The sequence below is a fragment of the Eurytemora carolleeae genome, unplaced genomic scaffold (genome assembly GCF_000591075.1).
Source record: "Eurytemora carolleeae unplaced genomic scaffold, Eaff_2.0 scaffold740, whole genome shotgun sequence".
Lineage (NCBI taxonomy): Eukaryota > Metazoa > Arthropoda > Copepoda > Calanoida > Temoridae > Eurytemora > Eurytemora carolleeae.
Window position 1 is genome coordinate 16,601 of NW_019396631.1, and position 22,161 is coordinate 38,761.

At 31.9% G+C, this 22,161-nt stretch overlaps 2 protein-coding genes across 2 annotated transcripts in view; one reads left to right on the top strand and one right to left on the bottom strand.

The window, feature by feature from the left end:
* The first annotated feature begins 554 nt into the window (after positions 1–554).
* On the top strand, positions 555–9,464 carry LOC111706590 (uncharacterized). The gene is made up of 4 exons (XM_023479502.1): positions 555–703; positions 4,402–4,669; positions 7,407–7,749; positions 9,330–9,464. The coding sequence occupies exons 1-4, from the start codon at positions 701–703 to the stop codon at positions 9,433–9,435; spliced, it is 720 nt and encodes a 239-aa protein (XP_023335270.1). The 5' UTR covers positions 555–700; the 3' UTR covers positions 9,436–9,464.
* A 587-nt stretch (positions 9,465–10,051) lies between these two features.
* Positions 10,052–22,161, bottom strand: part of LOC111706597 (regulator of G-protein signaling 7) — a 31,829-nt gene continuing 19,719 nt past the window's right edge. The window contains exons 12-18 of the mRNA XM_023479510.1: positions 20,330–20,405; positions 19,385–19,487; positions 17,172–17,243; positions 16,158–16,245; positions 14,848–14,934; positions 14,034–14,096; positions 10,052–13,674 (exon numbers count right to left, since the gene is read on the bottom strand). Coding sequence (XP_023335278.1) covers positions 13,518–13,674; positions 14,034–14,096; positions 14,848–14,934; positions 16,158–16,245; positions 17,172–17,243; positions 19,385–19,487; positions 20,330–20,405 — 646 coding nt within the window. The 3' untranslated portion in view covers positions 10,052–13,517. The remainder of the gene's footprint in view (positions 13,675–14,033; positions 14,097–14,847; positions 14,935–16,157; positions 16,246–17,171; positions 17,244–19,384; positions 19,488–20,329; positions 20,406–22,161) is intronic.

Below are 22,161 nucleotides of genomic sequence, written 5' to 3' on the forward strand. Positions count from 1 at the left end.
TGTAAAAGTATAATGAATACAAACTTTGTGTACGTATGTTTGTGTAAAAAAGTGTAATAAATATTTAAGTATTTACGAATACTATATGCAGTGTTACCCATGAATAATGAGACCTCAATGACAACCTAAAACTCTGAAATTTTGACGATGTTAAAGGAATTGAGTCTTTGCCACAAACAATACCTATATCTTTACGAACTAATGTCTTTAACCATAGATATTTCAAACTATGAATGATGTTGGATCAAGTAAACTAGGTTTGAAATATCAAACGTGTACACCATCAGGTTGCAAAGATATAGGGATTCTGACAAAGACTCAATCTCTTTTATAGGTGAAATGTTTACATGATTCGGCATGACAAGTTGTATGTAACCAGTCGTTTATAAAGTCTCATAATTTTTGAGTACCCCTGTATATTGTATTACGTCCGCCTGTAGTGTTTATGGTATATATTTATCATTCATTCAAGTCTAATGTATAATATATACAAGTATGTATGTATATGGGTAACTTTCTCTCTCTATCAGTATTGATAAAGCGGAGATCTGAATACCAGCAGTCGGTTCTGAATCTTTCAACGGGAAACATATATATTCTCAATATAATACAGATAAAGAAGAAGAAATGATGTTATCGGAATTATTCTGCTAAGCTGTCCAATTTTCAAGTTTAAAACAGGCCCGAAATATTCCTCAGTATGGTAAGTTTTAATATTTGTTGATGATAACCTAAAAGTAAAAGACGAGTTAAATTTTAAGGCGAAACCATACTAAAAAAAAACATTTTCATATTTATAATTTTACAATGCAAATGCTTAATAAAATTTTCTATTCCCTTATTTTATTCCTTGAATTAATTTTCTTCTCCTCCATCCATTTTCTATAATTCCTAATCCTAACCTTAGTTTTCCAAGCCTTATCCTTCCCTTTATCCAATTTTAATCCATATCCTGCCCCCGTTACCTCAGTTCTATTCTTCCCCCCCCCCTTTCCAATATATTTCCTCATTCCTCCCTCAGTTTCTTAGTCTTATCCTTTCCTTCACTTATTTTAATGCCTTATTCTGCCCTTTCTCCTTATTATAGTCTCTTATCTATCCGTCTCGTCAGTTCTTATGATTCTTAATCCTGCCCTAGATTTCCTTCTCTCTATTCCCAACAATGCTATATTCTGCCTAAAAATCCTTGTGTCTATAGTTTTTTCCAGGTTTTACAGTCTTATCTTTCCCTACGTTTCCACAATTTGTACAACCCCTCCATTTCCTGAATATATTCTTTCCTCTATATTAACCCTCCGCTCGCTCATGTTTGTACTCCCCTCTACTCCCTAATTCTTATACTCCCCTCAACTCCCTCATGTTTGTACTCCCCTCCGCTCCCTAGTTCTTATACTTCCCTCTACTCCCTCAAACTCCCCTCCACTCCCTAATGTTTATACCCCCTTCCGCTCCCTTAATCTTTTACACAACTCCACTCCCTCAGATTTATACTGCCCTCCACTCCCTCAATCTTATATAGCCTAATGCTTCAATCCACTCCCTGAACTTTCTCCATTCACTTAATTTTATTCCTATACTTTTCAAGTAAATAAGTTGTACTAGTGTCTCCATTATCTGAATCTTATTCTTATACTTTCTTTAATTTATTAGTCTTATTCGTTTCTCCAATCTTTAAATCTTATTTTTATACTTTCTTCATTTAATTATTCTTACTTATTTATCCATTTATGAATCTTATTCTTATACTTTCTTCAATTAATTAGTCTTACTTATTTATCCATTTATGAATCTTATTTTTATACTTTACTCAATTCTTTAATCTTACTCGTTTCTTCATTCTCTGAATCTTATTCCTATACTTTCTTCAATTAATTAGTCCTAACGCATTTCTTCACTCTCTAGATCTTATTCCTATACTTTCCTCCATAAATCAGTCGTATAATTGTCTCCATTCTCTGAATCTTTTTCTTATACTTTCTTCAATTAATTAGTCTTAATTTCTCCATTCTCTAGATCTTATTCCTATACTTTCCTCCATAAATCAGTCGTATTATTGTCTCCATTCTCTGAATCCTTTTCATATACTTTCTTCAATTAATTAGTCTTACGCATTTCTCCATTCGCTAGATCTTATTCCTATACTTTCTTCCATAAATCAGTCGTATTAGTGTCTCCATTCTCTCAATCTTTTTCTTATAACTAATTTATTGTTATTATGTCCTCCATTATCTTAACTATTTTCCATACTAAATATTTTGTCTTATTTTTCAATTTTCCGATTCCCATATCCGTTTTTTGCCCACTTTTTCTTCACCTCTATCCTGTCAATCTTTTTCAATCTCTTTCTGATGTTTAGCCACATCTTCCTCTCTTCGTATTCTACTTATCTTATTTAAAGTTTCTAATTATAAGATTCTCCCAAGTTGATATTTTCCTGTCTTCAAGTTGATGTAATGCGTACAGTTCAGTCTCCTAGTTTATCTAGTATACAGGATACCAGGCTTAGTTCTAGGTATTCAAGTGAGAGAAATCCTGTGGTTTTAAATCCATCTTCTCCGGGTCTATTTATTAGCACAAGGATAATCTAGTTCTGCATCAATCCTTGAAATTATATACTCCGCTGGCAAGGTTTAAATTATCCACGGTTCTTACTTTCCCACGCAAACAATGCAAAAATAAGGATGAAACGAATTCTTGGTTTTGAAATGCATCTTGGGTTAGGTTCTGACAACTTGGGAATTCAGGAAAAATTTCTTAATGTTTGATCCAATCTATCTATCTATATACTTTGCTTGTCTGTTTGTATCCAATAAACGTCCAAACGGCTAGACCAATTTTGTGTGGGACCTTGCATTGTAGTAAAGCCCTACTCCTTAACAAGTTCTCGAAACGTATCTATCCAAGTCCAACCTGTGCGCTATCAAAGCCAACCAAAACACAACCAACATGGCTCTAAATTCCACACAAAGACACAAGCGTAGCTATCCAACAAGCTATTATCAAACAGGACACAACCCATCTGGCTCTAAATGCCACACAGGGGCATAAGCATAGCTATCCAATAAGCTATTAATCCAGGCTCTAAATGCCACACAGGGATACAAGTGTAGCTATCCAGTAAGCTATTAATCCAAGCTCTAAATGCCACACAGGGAACAAGTGTAGCTATCAACAAACAATATATATCAATCCCAAATGATGGGGACGAATCAACCTGGTTATATCAACACAGGCCGGGTTTCAGGATTACTCTCTCGCAGTAATCAGTACGGAGTTACTCTATAAACTAACTTTATATAAATATCTTATGTTACAAGTAAACGTGAATTTATGTAATTACAATTCCTAAGTCGTTGTCTGTATCACATGATTAAGACAATCATGTTACGTATTTACCTCACAGTTAAAATTAATGTACATATAAGATTAGCGAAAATAGATATAACGTAGTTAATCTATCTCCACATATGTTTACAGTGTAATTTTAAGTAATTACATGATTTAATCTAATAATGCTACGCATTCCATTGGAACAAAGTTTCGATAAATAATGTCATTGTGTATAAATTGTTAATAATGTACCACGTACTGCAGGTTTAAGAATATCAAGCTTACACGATATTTGCTACGGCATGACCCCAGGGAAGATTTGAGGATGCTTAGAATTACAAAAAGTGTTATTCAAGAGTTTTTAATTTTTGTGAAATTTAAAAAATCCGTGAACTTTTTTGGGTTATTATTTTAAACTGTTTGTTGTGGCAGTTTCATTAATTTCTTATTTTGTTTATTATCACAAAACAAACACAGGAGAGAGAAATTATTATTAAGATGATGATTAAGGTTGTAGATGGGGGAAGGGGCCCAGGGGGGGTCATTTTAAATTGAACTTTGAACAATTAGATAATTTGCAGGGGGTGGAATATGACGAGAGATAAAGTGTGGTGCATCTATGGAGCACATATTTTAAAGGGAAAGTTAAGGCGGGTCCAGCAGATTTGAGTTAATGATAAAATAACCATCATTGAGTTGAAATTTATGCATAAGGATCCTTAAAATTGGAATCTGTAATTTAAATTATATTTTCATACATCTACTATCTAATACATATACTACATCTACTATATAATACATAATAGTGGACAATCTAAAGTTCAAAGTATGTTAGCCTATTATTATTTAAATTCTTAAACACTGATCAGAAAAAAATGACAAAGAATTTCGGCAGTTTCGTATTTTTTTCTCGACTGAGAGGGAGGATCCAACTGGCTTGCTAAGTCCGATTTATTAGTATATAGCTTTGATCGGCCATAATCTTAATATTCAAAACTATTTTTAAATTTTTCTGAGGGCAAACACTTAAACAACTTTAATCTATTCAGAAAAAAATATTGTATATTGCAGGGTTCAAAGCTTCTCATGGTGTTTGTTTGCATTTACTCTTCAGTACACGCTACTCCGGTCAACCAGGACGAAGTTCAAGTCCAAAACTCTCCACTAGATGTCTCTACCGGTAGATTCGTCGAGGTTCAAAATGCCAGCCTTGTGATAACCTACACTGGGATCATAGTTGCTATTGTTATGATGGCTTCATTTCTCTCTATAGCAGCCTACTACAGTACAGGAGAACAATATAGAAACTTCAAGACGAAACGGAGTTTACTTCATTCAGGCGAGTTAATTTAAAGGAACTGAAATCTTGCCACAAATTCGAATTTTCTAATCCTTACAACTTTGCAATTTGATAGATCTTTGATGTTTTAAGTTCCGAAAGTTCAACAGAATTCAAAGAATGAAATAGTTGCAAACATATAGGGATTATAAAATTAAATTGGGGAAGAGTGTTTGGTTCCTTTTTTTACTAAAAATTGAAAAGAAGAATAATACAATGGTTAGAATGGCCTTATCATGGTTTAGGGTCCCGTAGATAAAATGCAGAAATATACCAGGATCGAACCCCCATATCATTGTTTACATGAAACCGCTTTTTCCGGAAAAATATCAACAAAACTCGGTCACAGCAGCAGCACTGCGTTTGGTTAAACATTTCTCCTACCAACTTAATCACACAGGAATTAAGTCTTTGTCACTATCTTTTCTCAACCCTTTATCTTTGTAACCCGATATCGTAGACCTTTGATATTTCATATTATATATTCTGTTGGATCAAATAGTCTAAGTTTGAAATATCAAAGGTTTACAACATTAGGTTTTAAAACTATAGGGATTGGAAAATTTGGGTTTGTGGCAAATTCATTTTCCAAAATAAATTGGGGTTTTTTTGGACTGTGAAGTGTAAGGGTCATTACCTCAAGACCATTATCAAAGGCAACCATTCTCAAAAATCCGTTAACTTAAACTTCTTTAAGTGATAAGGAGAAATATCTTCATATTTGTTTCAAATATTATTGCATCATTGTTTTGAAATGATATTTCCTGTATTTCTCCTTGTATTTCAAGATTTGCATAACATAATGAGAGGTTTGCATTAACTAAATCCCTGGGTAACTCAGAAACTTCATGTACCGAATAATTAAGTTGAAAACTCATATTTAAAAGAATTATTAAACATGTGGTTTACATAAATTTTATATAATTATTTTATTTACAAATATAATTTAATAAAAATGCCAATTATTGAGAAGGATAAACGCACGATTTTAATAAATGTAATTATTTATTTTCCCTTTGGTGCTGAACAATTTTTAAAAAAAATTTTTTAAATTATTAAAAAAAATTTTCACTAATATAATTGAATAACAATTATACATCAATAAAATTGATCCCTTGTCTCAGTGGTGAAAAATCATCCGGCCGCTCGAACATTTTCCGTCGAATAATTGGTGTGCAATAAAAAATAAAAAATATAGAAAATACCGACAGATTTATAACTAGGCAAAATCAGGCCCGTAACCATGATACATTTTTTTTTTTTTTTTTTTAAAGCAATGCTTGGTTTGTTATTACGGTGGTTTACGGTTTTCTTTATTACATTGTCAATGTACGCTATAAAGACTAACCTTTTTAACAAGTGTATTTAAGCTTTATGGGTTACATTTTAGTGTCTGAAACTTTTCAGTTTACATATACAATATACAGGGTGTCACAAAAAACATGGGAATTCAGTGACGAATTCGATATCGTCTTTGTTATGAATTAGCATTGTAATACCTAATTTCAAAAGCCAAAATATTATTATTTCTGCTAGAGTTTAATTTATGAAAACGGTAAATGGCTGTCAGTAATGTATCCGCAAGATGAACAGTGAAGACGGACAAGTTCACACTGTTTGTATACTGTAATTTTCTTGTTTTACTAAGTACAACCGTATTCAGTCAAAACATAAACAAACAAAATGTGAATATAGCAGACGAAACTCTTACAGATTACAGCTTTCTCAGTAGGTATCACTAAAGAATTATTTGAAAAGACGATATCGAATTTGTCACTGAATTCCCATGTTTATTGGGACAGCCCGGACACATAAAAAATAAATGAATGGTACTTTAGCTTAAGGAAAAAAATCAGTATTTAAAATCAATGCTTCTTGTCCCTCGGACTCATCATGATGTTATGAAGATGAATAAAAAATAAAAATTTCTAATATTTTGTTTAAAAGAGTTTATTTATTGACATTAAGACATTCTTAGTGAATTTTTGAGTACTCAAAAAAACCTTCTACTTTGACTAAAATGACAAATATCCTGGCAATTAAAAAAATGTTTTTGAAACTCCCAAAAATGGCTATTATAATGAGTAACACACAATAAGATTATAATTTGGTTTGGGAAGGAAATCAACTCTTGCTTGAGCTATATTATTGGTAACTAGATTTTAGAAAATTATGAGAAACAATTTTTTTTATATATGGAACTGGGGGGGGGGGGGGCAAATTCGTCATTGCACCCCCCTTTCAGAAGAAAGGGGGGTGCACCTGCACCCTTCCACCCCCCCCCTGGTTACGGGCCTGGGCAAAATTTCATTTCCTAGAGAGTACATTTCTTTCAGACCAAAGTTACAGAGTCTTATCTATTTTCATATTTTAAGAACATACTTCTCCGCTTTCTTGTCTAAAATATATTTGTACTTTTATTCATTTGACTATATACAAGATTTTCAAGATATAGAATATTTATTAATTTAGCTGCTCTATAGATGACAATGTACTGCTTTATGTACAATGTACATATTCATATCAAATCTTGAGTGCTTTCAGAGGTAAACATAAAACAGAAAACAATCCAAATTTTTGGTGATCTAACTTTTTAGCATGTTTTACGAGGTGTGTAATTTTATGATCTTTTCCAAATCACTGGTTTAAACCAACACAACCGATTTAACCTATAACCTTAGCGCCAAAACATTATTAGTTTCGAATCTCCTTCTTTAGAATTATACCATATTTACAGGTTTAGATGATGTGGGACGGATACTTGATGAAGCCCTGCTCCAATACAATTATGAAGATGAGGAAGAAATTGAAAATGATTTCTTCCCCTGGCAGTATGATAAAACAAGGCTTAAGATCAGGAGAAACAGGAGATCTAAGATTGAGAAGGATGAAACAGGTAGAAAGAACCCGGAGAAGGATGGAACCAGGGAAATAGAGAACCCGAAGAAGGATGGAACCAGGGGAAGAGAGAACCCGGAGAATGATATCAGTTGTGTTGAATATGAAGAGTTCTGTAAACTAGGATTTAAGGTTCGACAAAACAATCTTCAGATAGGAGAAGCTCTGCCTTTAGTTTACAGGTGTGATACCATTTAAACGACATCTATAAGACTATTTATGTAGATATATTTTAAAAATTGAGGCGGAAAAAAATTGGGGTTTTTTAATTTATCTATTTATGTCAAGAAACATAACGAGATCAAGTAAATCCGACTAATTTTTTTTATCAAGGTAAAGGAACTGAGTTTTTGCCACAAACTCTTATTCCTTAATACATAATCTCTGGTTTAAAATCAAATGTCAAGAACAAACATCATCATTTATCATGGAATTTGTCTCAAAATTACAAAAAAATAAACTTAATGCAGGTGGTTCTTTATACAAAATTCCACTATAAATACACGGGCAGCCGTAGTACTTTTGAATTTCCGAGCCGGGTCAACCTTTCTGGGACCTAGCTCTATGGACAGGACTAGCTGGTGCAACAAGGTTGACGCGGTCAGACTTTATGCTTCATATAGGTTTTTTACTAAATGAATAGATTTGCATGAATAACTATTTTTGATAGCTATGGGCCACACAAATATCTTAAATATAAAAGAAGAGGTTGCAAGAATATCTTAAATATAAAAGAAAAAAATACAAAAATATTCTTTTCTTGAAGGGACTGTAAAGGAAAAATGAAAGGGGGTATAGGCTGAAAGTTAATACTTTAGCTCTTGATCGCGACCATAAAAGTTTTATCTGATGTTCCTGTCTCGAGAAATTGATAGAAAACTGTGTTAAAATTATACGAAAGTTCATATATGTAGAAAATCTTAAACTTAAATCACGTGACCAGAACTATCACCAATGGCAGAGCAGTATACTGGTCACGTGTCTCCGCCTGTATCATGAGACCACTTTACTACACTGCCATTGGTGGAATTTCTGGTCAAGCAATACGGACGTATAAATAATATTATGAATTAAATCAATAAAAAATAGAAATAACAAATACAAAATTAGAATTGGAGTAAACGTAAGATACAACTAGCTTTCTCTGGGATATCATCGTTTCAGATTGGTTGCATATTTGTTGAATTTGACCTTTTTAAACCCACAACTTTTATACAAAATTGTATATATATTAATTTTCGTATAAATTTGACAAAGTTGTAAATCAATTTCTCGAGATAGGAACATCAGATATAACTTTCATGGGTTGCGATCGAGAGCTAAAGTGATTAGCTTTCAACCTATACCCCCTTTCATTTTTCCTTTACAGTCCCTTTAACTTAAAAAAATATTTTATTTTGATTAAGGGATGTGGGCAAAAGCTCAAGCATACAAATAAAACGATATATCAGTAAACCTGCTTCCAGTTTGTTATCGAAGTCTTTCTATTTTTTGTTTTCCTCAAGATTGATTAAAAGATGTAAATTGTCTACCCAATGTATCATGTAATGGAACTGAGTCCTTGCCACAAAACTTATATTTTCTAATCCCGTTATCTTTGCAATCTGATGGTGCATACCTTTCATATTTTTAGATTTTTTTATCTAACAGAATTCAAAGTTTTAAATATGTAAGGTCTTCTACCTTGGGTTGCAAAGGTATGGGTAGTAGAAAATAAGAGTTAGTGGAAAAGACTTAATTACTTTAATATCTTTTTCCTCAGTGCTCTGGGACGAAGTGGAAATCAAGATTTCCGGAGTTCTCTTTCAACCTTTCTCAGTGGACTTCAGGGCAGGAACTGTTCTCAGAAACCAGATTATTGTAAATAAAAAAGAGAATAAAATGAAACGACACGTTGTAAGTTCCCTGTTTTACGAGTAGTCTATCCACATAGATTTCACTAGGAGATCATTCATTCCCGGCTTGCCATATTTATTCTGTATTTGTATTTGTATCTGTATTTCCTAGCTAGCTGATGAAAAGTCGAACCGGTACTTGAAATAAACCGGAGTTTACAGTGTTATCAGTTTCGGTTAATAATGATCTTATCCTTAATGATTAAATTTTTATAAAAATATTATGTTTAAAGGTGGAAACTGATTTCGCTCCACAAACTCTAATTTTTTATCTTTCTATCCTTGCAATTCATAAACTTTTGAAAGTAATCAATTGCGCGACAGAACTTGATATTTACTCAGTAAACTTTTTATCAAAGTATTTATTCACTATGTATCTGCAGGTTTTTCTTAATCATTAAGGAAACACAAACATTGGAAATTCCAAAAAATGTTTGATATAAATCAAAGCTTATCCAGCAAAATTTGAATGATTTTGTATACTCGTTTGTTGTCCAATTATAAGAAAAATAAAATTCTTATACGACTTTTGGTTTAGCAATTGTATTTTGATATTTTCTCTTTCTCTCTCTTGATAAAACGGTTTTATTTGATTTCAATGTATTCAACAGAGATCCCTTGTACAATCTAATCATCACTTTCTATAGGCTTTGTACACTCACACTTACAACTGTACTGTGGGATTATCCTATAACATGTACAGCACAAATATCATGTACCATATACTCAGTACAGTTTAACACATATAAAAGCTCACAAAAATAGGGCACAGCAACTAATTCAATTAGTATAAAAACGTTTTTTCTGCAGCAATTTTTTTTATTTGCATCCGAAACCTAAAGAATAGTAACTACTATCTACATGAAGGACTAGGGACTTTTGTTTAAATTATCTTGTAGTTCATGTTTGTCTACATGCTGATAAGCTAAGTGTGTAAACAGAGAGTGAGTAAAAATCTTGGTTAGCAATGTTTAACACAATAATATCAAAACTTTTGCTAGGTTTCTGTTTTACATTTAGAAAATTAAACGAAAACCCCATTTCTCGTCAATCGATATCTAGGTAAAGATTTCTTCAGAAACCAACTGAACTACTCATAAACATCTTTCAATATTTAAATGAGATATATCTAAAAACCTGCTTAACATTTTTTAAAAAATCCGTCTATAAAAATCCCAATGCAGTATACATATAAAAAGTTTCTTCAAAAACCAATTACTCATAAAAATCTTTTAATATTTAAATGAGATATATCTAAAAACCTGCTTAACATTTTAAAAAAATCCGCCTATAAAAATCCCAATACATATAAAAAGTTTCTTCAAAAACCAATTACTCAAAAAAATCTTTTAATATCTAAATGAGATATATCTAAAACCCTGCTTAACATTTTTGAAAAATCCGCTTATAAAAATCCCCAAATATGTAAAAAGATGTCTTCAAAAACCAACTGAACTACTCACAAAAATCTTTCAATATTTAAATGAGATATATCTAAAAATCTGGTTAACATTTTTTAAAAATCCGCTTATAAAAATCCCTAAATACATAAAACCATAGAAATATCAGTCTAACAAATCCTCTATTTGATTCTACAAATATCTTAGTTAAATTTTGGGATAACAAGAGCACGAACCCAGCAAAAATATTGATGCGCCAATTATTTACTCACTCTATATACTTCTTAAATTCAAGAATGATGGGTGGATTTTCGAGTCAGAAGAACTACGTTATTTTCCACATTTTTGATCAGATTAGGGTTTCAAGGTTTCAAGGGTACCGTTGTAAATTAGGCATTGCATTGAGGCTCACTTGATTTTGCGACTGTTTCTCTTTAGGCCGTGTACATATGTGTACACTGTACACTACAGCTGTTTTTTCTTCTTCACAATTGTACATGGTACATAACTTTTTATACAACTTGATATGGGCACTTAACTTTGAGTTATACAGATATTTGCAATCAAATTCAATTACAGAGTTACCCACAAACGATGAGACTATAAATACGACCTAAAACTCACAATAAATAACGATTAATTAAGACTTCTTTCTCAAATATATAGTCTTTTAATGGCTAATTTAATGATTTGGCAAAGAAAGAATCAAGTTTTAAGTTTAGGGATTCGTGAATATGAGGAAACAGATAGTATGAGTTCTGTACAGTGTCTCTGAGGTCTCATTTTAGTGGATCTGGATTGTACTGTACACTTGAAGTACAGCGTACAAAGAGATTCATAGTAAATATTAGTGAAGGTGTACAACTACGCATTTGTCAATTATCTAACGCAGTTTGAAACGTATGATAAAAACATCCATAAAGAAGGGAAACGAGGAGTTAAAATTAAATCTCATAACGTACAACCATGTAGCAAAATTAATAGGGTGGTCGATTGTGTACATCACGATGCTTGCTTAACGTATCAAATACTGTACACTTGTATATACAAAGTGTCAACGTATATCTTGGCTATAAGGTGGCCCGAATTGCGTACCTCTGAGGGGATTATGAGATAATTTTTAACTCTTCGTTTCCTTTCTCTATGCAAACATTCTTTGGTGTATTTTTCGCTTGAAAAATACCGAGATATTTGGCAAGTTCATTAAAAAGGGGGAGGGGGCTATATTTTTTCAGAGGCAATGTTCGAACTAAGAAGTCCCTCCTAAAATTACATAAATGAATTCTAGCTTTTCATGGCAAAAAATAGATATATGCATTTAGATCGAAGAATTTTCATGAACACAAATCAAGTAGTAAATACTACTGTGTTTTTTAATTTTAAGCAGCATTTAATAAAAGCATTTTTCGATAACATCAAAACTGACAATCGTGAATTTTTTAATTTTTGCAAAATATGTCGATATGGGTATCAAAAGAGCCGCAAAGCATAATTCAACGCAGCAAACGGTTTAGTAAAAATATTCAAAAACATGTGCTCTAGGAGCATGAAAGTGGGAAAAATTAGGGAAATTACAAAATCAGCTGTTTTCCTTAGTTTTTCAGCTTCAACTTGGCTATTTTTCAATATTTTGTAAAACGGTTTTTTTTCCTTCGGATATAGCTTGGAAAGACGGAAGTTTTTATGCCCATGTAGACATATTTTGAGAAGAAACGAAAACACTTTTTTATCACAAAATGCGATGCGATGGTCAAATTTAATTATAGTGAAAAATGCGTTTTGTACATGTTTCTTAAAATTAAAAATACTTAAAATTGATTCCTCACAAATTTGTGAAAAATCTTTCACATTGTAAATCTTAAAATGCATGGGAAAACTAAAAAGATTAGTGTATCACATCAGTCGATATTTTTTGGGTTAAAGGAGGTTCCATGAGTAGTTTACAAAATTAAAATATAATTCTCTAAAACTAAAACCGGATCAACTAAAATGTCCAATGATGTGTTTTAATCAGTAGTTTTGACACTTTAGAGAAAAAAATAATGCTTAAAGGTTTTTGCAATAAAAAAATGGCAATTTTTGCATATTTAGAGTTAACTTTTTGTATGATCAAAATCTGATTTTTACGTTTTTTTCAAGTAGACTTTCAATCACTAGATTTAAGCATCTTTCCCACTAGATTTCACCCTTTTTCATTTGATTCATGTATCTATTCATTCATTCGTGTATTCTTACTAGATGCATTCATCCTTTCCACTAGATTCATGTATCCTTTCTACTAGATTCATGTATCCTTTTCACTAAATACATGTATCCTTTCCAATAGATTCATGTATCCTTTCCACTAAATACATGTATCCTTTCTTCTAAATACATGTATCCTTTCCACTAGATTCATGTATCCTTTCAACTAAATACATGAATCCTTTCCACTAGATTGATGTATCAATTCCACTAGATTCATGTATCCTTTCCACTAAAAACATGTATCCTTTCCACTAAATTGATGTATCAATTCCACTAGATTCATGTATTCTTTCCACTAAAAACATGTATCCTTTCCACTAAATTGATGTATCCATTCCACTAGATTCATGTATCCTTTCCATTAGATACAACTTCAACACTTTTCACTAGATATTTACAAGAATGTTTCTATATTGGGAATGGATTTGATGAAAGGCCAACTTTTAACTGTTCTTTGGCATTGACTATATTAAGTTTGGCGTTGGAAAGTTTTGGAATAAATCCTTTAATGCTCTTCTTACGAGAATTCTCTAGGAAATCCTTGTAGTGAGACGAACGTACATATCTGAAAGAAAAACAAGAAATTATAATCATTATTTTCCCTCACTTTAAGTTTTAAACATGGCTGATTTTTATCCAGAGGAGGTCGGACTTTTTGTGTGGAGTGTTGTTAATCTTGGACGTTTCATCTCGAAATCTATTTTGGGCACTTATAAATTGGAGAGTTAGTACTTGATTCCTCGATTAAAGTTATCCCTGCAGGGTATGACCAACACGGGATATCTAAGAGAAATTAGATAAATCCGTAGATCTGCATTAGATTGATCCAAAGTTTCACAACACAAAAGTACTGACTTCATTCTACTTTATTATTATTATCAATTTTTGAAGATTAAGTCCAACAGTCCCTTTCAATATTTATACCTGGAATAGCTATCACTGGTCATAAGGTAGTAGAGATGGGCACAAGCAATATCAAAAGTCCATCTGTAAAAATATAGATTTTTAATATTTATTTTTGTCATTATTTTCAGCTGTTTCTTTTTGATCGAAAAAAAGTTTTTTCTTCAACAATGAGTTCTGACTTTTTTCTTAGTTCCTGTAAATTGCTTTGGTTAAAAATTCTTTTTTTTCTTTTTTTTAAAACTTGGATTCAACAAGACTATTTTTACAGGAATTTATATCTCGTTTTCCAATTTTATTCTTTGATAAATACAAAGGAATTGAATCTTTTCCACAAACTCAAATTTTTAAATTCCTTTATCTTTGTAACCAAATGGTGTAAAACTTTGATATTTCAAACTAGCAGAGAAATATCCAACGTCTACGACAAAGAGTGGCAAACCCTCAATTTCTTTTGGAAAAAAATAGAAAAGGAGATTTCCCTGTAAATTTAAACTTTCTAGAAAATCAAAGTGATAAAGGCAAAGAGAATAGAATATATATATATATATTCTATCCTCTTTGGATAAAGGATTACAAAAATGACAAAGAAATATTTTAGATGAAGTGGGACCAATAATACTGTGGTATGAGAAGACGACTGTTAGACTCAAAAAATAGTCCAATGAACAAGAAATGGCACACAGCAATACTAGTACTACACAGACCCATTTCACTTAATAAGTTGATTTTAAGGTACTGGTAAAGCTATTTGCTTTAAATATATATTAGACTGTTTAAATGTCGTCTTATTATTTCAAAGTTCAATGGTTTACATTGTAATAAATTGTCTGACCTATCAGGGTTCTTGATATTCTCCTGAGTAATCTTAAAGGATTTAGAATCCAGGTTGATCGGGATCTCAGCCTGCTGACCCATAAACCTAGATAAGATAGATATATAGATAGATAGATATTAAAAGAATCAGCTTCAAATTAAAACATCTTACTATACATGATGTTTCATGCCTTAAATAGATATATAGATAGATACATACACATTCCATACAGATAAACTCTCCTCTGGAACACTGTATACATATTCCATACGGATAAACACTCCTCTGGAACACTATATACATATTCCATACGGATAAACACTCCTCTGGAACACCATATACCTGTTCCATATAGATAAACTCTCCTCTGGAACATTATGAACATATTCCATACAGATAAACACTCCTCTGGAACACCATATACCTGTTCCATATAGATAAACTCTCCTCTGGAACATTATGAACATATTCCATACAGATAAACACTCCTCTGGAACACCATATACCTGTTCCATAAATCTAAAAACCCAACTGCAACACTTAAAACCTGTTCCTTATAGATAAACACTCCTCATGGAACACTATATACTTGTTCCATGTAAACAAACATTCCTCCGGAACACTATAGCCTGTTTTTTATAGAAAAACACTCCTCTGGAGCACTAAAAACCTGTTCCGTATGGACAACTACTGCTCTGGAACACTATATACCTGTTCCATATAGATAAACACTCCTCTGGAACACTATATACCTGTTCCATACAGACAAATACTCCCTTGGAACACTATATATCTGTTCCATATAGACAAACTCTCCTCTGGAACACTATGTACCTGTTCCAAACAGACAAACACTCCTCTGAAACATTATATACCTGTTCCATAAAGACAAACACTCCTTTAGAACACTTTATACCTGTTCCATATAGAGAAACACTCCTATGGAATACTATATACCTGTTCCACATGGATAAACATTCCTCTGAAACACTATATACCTGTTCCATATAGATAAACACTCCTCTGGAGTACTATATACCTGTTCCATATAGATAAACACTCCTCTGGAATACTATATACCTGTTCCATATAGACAAAAACTCCTCTGGAACACTATATATACCTGTTCCATATGGATAAACACTCCTCTGGAACACTATATACCTGTTCCATATGGATAAACACTCCTCTGAAACACTATATACCTGTTCCATATAGATAAACACTCCTCTGGAATACTATATACCTGTTCCATATTGACAAACACTCCTCTGGAACACCATATACCTGTTCCATATAGATAAATACTCCACTGGAACACTATATACCTGTTCCATATAGATAAACACTCCTCTGGAACATCCTTTTCGGCCATTTTTTTCATATTCCAGACAGATTCCACAAATAGAAGGTTTTCTGAAGAATACAAATATTGTTAAATATTCTAGCAAATTTGTCAATTCTACGATTTTGCAAATCTGAAAATAAATATTTAATTTTTTGAGATAACGCCATGATTATTTTGACAATTTCGTAGGCGGCTTCAGGGGGGGGGGCTGGCAGTCTATTGCCCCCCCTGAGTGAAATCAGGGGGGATGTAACCCCCTCGAATTTTTACAAAGTCATTACTCCGAAGGCTTTTGACCTGGAACAGGTCATCTATGACCCCCGACAGGTTGGTCAAGCTGGAAAGAATGGCGATGTAACCAAAGAGGCTTACTTTAATTTTGGACAATAGTGTTTTAAATGCGTTTATTTTATTTCAAGCGACCCATTTTTTTATTTTGAACAAAATTATTTTTTTTACTTTTAGCCTTCCTATCGTAAACTTTTATTTTTAGCTCAAAAAATAAACAAGGAAAATACTTTCAGTCTCCTGCAAGCAAAACTAGCATGATTTAAGAAGCATTTAACAACTGACATTATAAAGCTTTTTTTGTGCATTTTAATGTTGGTTTTGTGCATTATATAGCTTATTTTGCATATTTTAAAACTGAATTTGTACGTTGGACAGATGACTTTTTATATTAAACAACTGACTTTGTACTTCACATTACAAAAGAAACTGATTACGAAAACTGAATAATGAAAAGTTTCATTTACATATTTTAAAAAAATAGATAAAGACAGAAAGTACAGGGTCACCCACAAGGGACAAGACTGCAAAGACGACCTAAAACTCTAAAAAAATGACATGTCGAAGGCTAAATAAGTCGTGTGTCTTAAATATAGTCTTTTTATAGCCTTTCAAATAATCAGGCAATCATAAATTTAAGGAAACGGACAGTGTAGACTTCGTAGCTGAAGTTTCATCTTTTGTGGGTACCACAGTATTCATCTACCTGTTGCATATTCTCTTTCTAGGAAAGTTAAGAAATGATCTCGTCCAATAGGATCTCTTAACAACTCCCAACCTGAGTTAAAAGTAACAAAATCAATATCGGAAACACAGTTCTTTTATATATAGAACTTGTCATGAAAACTTGAAATATAAGGTAAATTCTATGTAACACTTCTGGTACAACTTTGTGACCGCGTAGCTCCTCCAGTATTTTACGCATAAGAATGAGTATGGGTGCCTTTAAGAAATTTTAAACATTCTACTTCTTCTCAAAAGCTCATCGAAAAAAAAAGTTATGATTAAAAACATAAACTATTTAATTTTAAATGCAATTTTCTTAAGTTTATAAACGTGTTGTCCCGTTCCTACAAAAGATATACTGTGCAACAACTATAAAACTGGTTTCTACGGAACCAATAAGATATTCATAAATATTAACTTTTTCAACTCTTTAAATCAAGTTTTTTTCTATATTTTTTCTCTTGTGCAAATATGTTTAAATATATGTTGGTTTACCTTTTTAAACTTACAAAGACTGAAAACTTTTTAAGGTTTTGAAAGTTTTTACTTTTTACTCGCTAAACTTTAAGTTGTTGAAACATAAACTCATTTTCTTTAAATTTTTTTCTTCTTTTTTCTCTAAGTTTCGTTTCAAACCGTTCCACAAAGGTTTTTTTTTCAATTTTGAAGATTATCATCATTATCATTATCATCCCCCTCGCCATTCACCCTGGTTATTTAAACACGACATTTATATATATATATTTCTTATTTAGAACACACCTCTAAAAAGTAGTTTTTTAAAAGTATAATTTTTCCAGTGTCACCAAAGTTCTTTTAAAAACATGGGAAGCAAAAAAACAATTTAACCCCATATTTATCTATGGTATTTGTTAGTTAAGAAAGAGCTAATTTTCTGTTCATGTTTTATATATTCAATCTGGAACAAAATAATTTTTGCAATGGTACAAATACAGCAGCTCAAATTTTGGAATTCAATCAACTTTGCGAGGCATCTTTTATTCTGCTAAAAAGGAAAAAAAAGACGAATAATTCTAATCAAAGACCCCAGGCCTGAAATTGCAATCATTTAATATAATTTTTGGGACAACCCTTTTAAACAACATACTATAATATTCATATTGGACGTTTTGTTATTTTTTGGTGGGAGACTATGCCCTTACAGACCAGAGTTAGAAAGCCAAAAACTACGGCTAGGTTTGGGCAGAGGGGCTAGGTTTGAAATATAGAGCAAAGGACGTGTATAGTTTTAGATCAAATGGTAAATAAACGAAATGGTCCATAAAGAAAATAACGTGATAGAGCAAATGTGCGATATGGCCATTGGCTATGGAGGAAAAAACAGCATAAAGCTGAAGTCGTAGCTAGCGCCTTTATAATGTATGCTTTACCAACACACCTCTGCTTACATTATATTCTATTATTCCTGGGCTCAATTCATGTTTTATTGCAGAAGGGAGGGAGGAGGAGAGGAGTGGAGGAGGGGGGGGAGGGGGGGGTGGAGTTGTCTCTTTTGTGTATATTCATGTTTATTAGGTGACAATATAAACATTACTATTCTATATACAGATCACTGGAATATATGTATGTGTAATAAATATTTATTTTTCGACATAATATCTACATGTATAATGTATTGGGGGAAATGTACTTTATTCAAAATTGTTGATTATTGATTATAACCCGTTTTTCTAGGTTAAAGATGGGACAGAAAAATTTAACTATTTATTAATTTTTAACTATTAAAGTAAACACTTTTTTGAATTTTAGCTTTAAACTGTTGCTTTTCAAGTCACCACTTTTTCGTCTTCCTTCAGTAAAAAAGTCACGGATTTTTATGAATTTATAATTTTTCTTTCAAAAATCGTAAAATTTTACGTTTTTTCCAGGCAAAATTTGTCAATTTTGATCGCCCCTAAAATTTACATTGGGTCATAAAATTTTAGGCCAAATCGGTTTTCCGTTTTTGACGTTAATTTGATACAAACAGACAAGACATACCTAGCACTATTCAACCCGTTTAAAGCGTTAGTTCGCTGGAAAAATGGGCTTAAAATAAATATCCACCACGTTGTGTTAAATGGACTGGAAAAATCAAAACAGTGAGTGTAAGGGAAGAAGGGGGGGGGTTAATAAATAAGAATTCACCAGAAGTGAGTATGGGGGGGAGTTACTACATAAGAATTCACCAACCTGAAAATGTCCAACGTTTTATTCTCCTCTCTGGTAGATCTTTAGCGCATCTTTCCCCCTCCCATACATCAGTATTATCAGTTATCCAAGGACTCATACTTTCCTAAACAAAGGGACTCATACTTTCCTAAATACAGGGACTCATACTTTCCTAAATACAGGGGTTTATACTTTCCTAAATACAGGGGTTTATACTTTCCTAAATACAGGGCTTTATACTTTCCTAACTACAGGGACTCATACTTTTCTAAATACAGGGGTTTATACTTTTCCAAATACAGGGACTCATATCTCCTAAATACAGGGATATTTACTTTCCTAAATACAGGGATATATACTTTCCTAAATACAGGGACTCATACTTTCCTAAATATGAGGGCTAATATTGTCCAAAATACAGGGGTTTATACTTTCCTAACTACAGTGACTCACACTTTCCTAAATACGGGGGCTAATACTTTCCTAAATACAGAGACTCATACTTTCCTAAATACAGGGATATATACTTTCCTAAATACAGGGACTCATACTTTCCTAAATACAGGGACTCATACTTTCCTAAATATGAGTGCTAATATTGTCCTAAATACAGATACTCATACTTTCCTAAATACAGGGGTTTATACTTTCCTAAATACAGGGATATCTATTTTATCTAATTTATCTTGTTTATCTATTAGTATTATATCTATTCTGTGTACAGGGTTACCCACAAAATATGAGACTTTAAAGATGACTGTACGAAGTTTAAACTGTCTGTTCTCTTATTTTCACAATTCAATTTAAAACTGTAAACCTGTTTCTTCCTTTGCCTAATCATTAAACAAGCCAAAAGCAGACTATATACAAGGCAAAAAGCTTGATTTAAGCTTGGAATCATCGTATTTAGATAGTTACAGGTCGTCTTTACATTCTCATCCTTTGTGGGTAACCCTGTATATCTACCTGTTGGCAGAGTAAAGCATCATACTGTTGGTATTGTTGGAAGAATTCTATATACGTTTCCCCGCATTTACTTAATCTAACAAAATATACATTTTCATAAATTTATTAATATTCCTGTGATCAAGAAGTTTCGCTAAAATTTTCTTAGGGGTACTTAAAGAAGTCTCAGCCCCAAATTCTTTTTAAAGTTCACTATATCTGTGCAGGATACATTTTAGGCAAGGTTCGCGCCAAGCAGATTGTTGTTGTGATGTAAGGAGTGTTCTCCTGAAGGTGGATTAGCTTCGTTGTCACAGCAAAGGAGTATTTGGAATATTTACCAAAGAAAGGGGACACTTTGGAGGCTCGGTTACCAAAAAATTCTTTTTTAAGACGATACAAAAACCAAGCAGAACCCATAAACATGATTCAGAACGCATTTAAAACAATTTTATGATCAAGAAGGGAAAAATGAATATTTTAAAAATTATGACATGTCCGGGGGGGAAAAGACGAACAAGACCCAAAAACATAAATATTGCAAATTGTTCAAACCGTATTAGCATGGGTTCAAGAAGTATGTTAGCCAGACAGCCTGATACATGATTTTACATAGTAAACAAAGTTGTAAAGCAAAATTTAAAAATGACAAAGATTTTCAGATTAAAGGAATTGAGTCTTTGCCGCAAACTCTGCTTTTCTAAACCCTATATCTTTGGATTCCAATGTCGTAGACCTTAGATATTTCAAACTATGAATTCTGTTAGATCAAATAATATAAGTTTGAAATATCAAAGATTTACGGCATTGGGTTCTAAAGATATAACGATTATAAATTCAGAGTTTGTGGCAAAGACTCAATTCCTTTGTCCCAAAGTCTCTGACATAGGAACAAAGGAATTACATTGATTATGGATCTTATATATGTAAATCAAAACCATATAAATATAAAATCCCCCAGAAGTTTTGTTTAATAATAATAAATCCTCAAAAGTCTTTCATACATTCAATGAATTCAATACTCAATCTCTTTTTTCTTTAGATCACTCTTAAAGGGTCTAAAACAGAATCTGATGGATCAAGTTTGAGACCATTCTGAAAATATTTTGTTGTGGCGAACTAAGCTGATTAATTTTAGTAGAACGCCACTAACATTGCAATAAAGATCTAATTAACATCAACTGATCTGAAAAATAATCCTGTATAACTAAAGTGAACTTTAAAAAAAACTACAGGACTGAGACTTCTACAAGTACCCCTTGTTTTTTTAGCGAAACTTATTGATCACATTCACACCTCGTACTTACACTTATTAAACAAACACAACCGTGATATAAATACAAAGGTTTATCGATTATCATTAGTTATTCCGTTAATGACCCTTTTAAAGTTTATTAAAGATCATAATATTAACTCTAATAAAGATTATAAAATTAACTTTAATAAAGATCATAATATTAACTTTAATAAAGATCATAATATTAACTTTAATAAAGATCATAATATTAACTTTAATAAAGATCATAATATTAACTTTAATAAAGATCAAAATATTAACTTCAATAAAGATCATAAAATTAACTTTAATAAAGATCAGAATATTAATTTTAATAAAGATCATAATATTAACTTTAATAAAGATCATAATATTAACTGTAATAAAGATCATAATATTAACTTTAATGAAGATCTTAATATTAACTTTAATAAAGATCATAATATCAACTTTAATTAAAGTACCTGACGATTGTGGACGTTTTCTGAAATGTCCATATAAGTATATAAGTATAAGTATAATGTTAGAAAATTGTAAAGTCTCCAAGAACACTTTAGTTTCAAAGAAACTATTAATT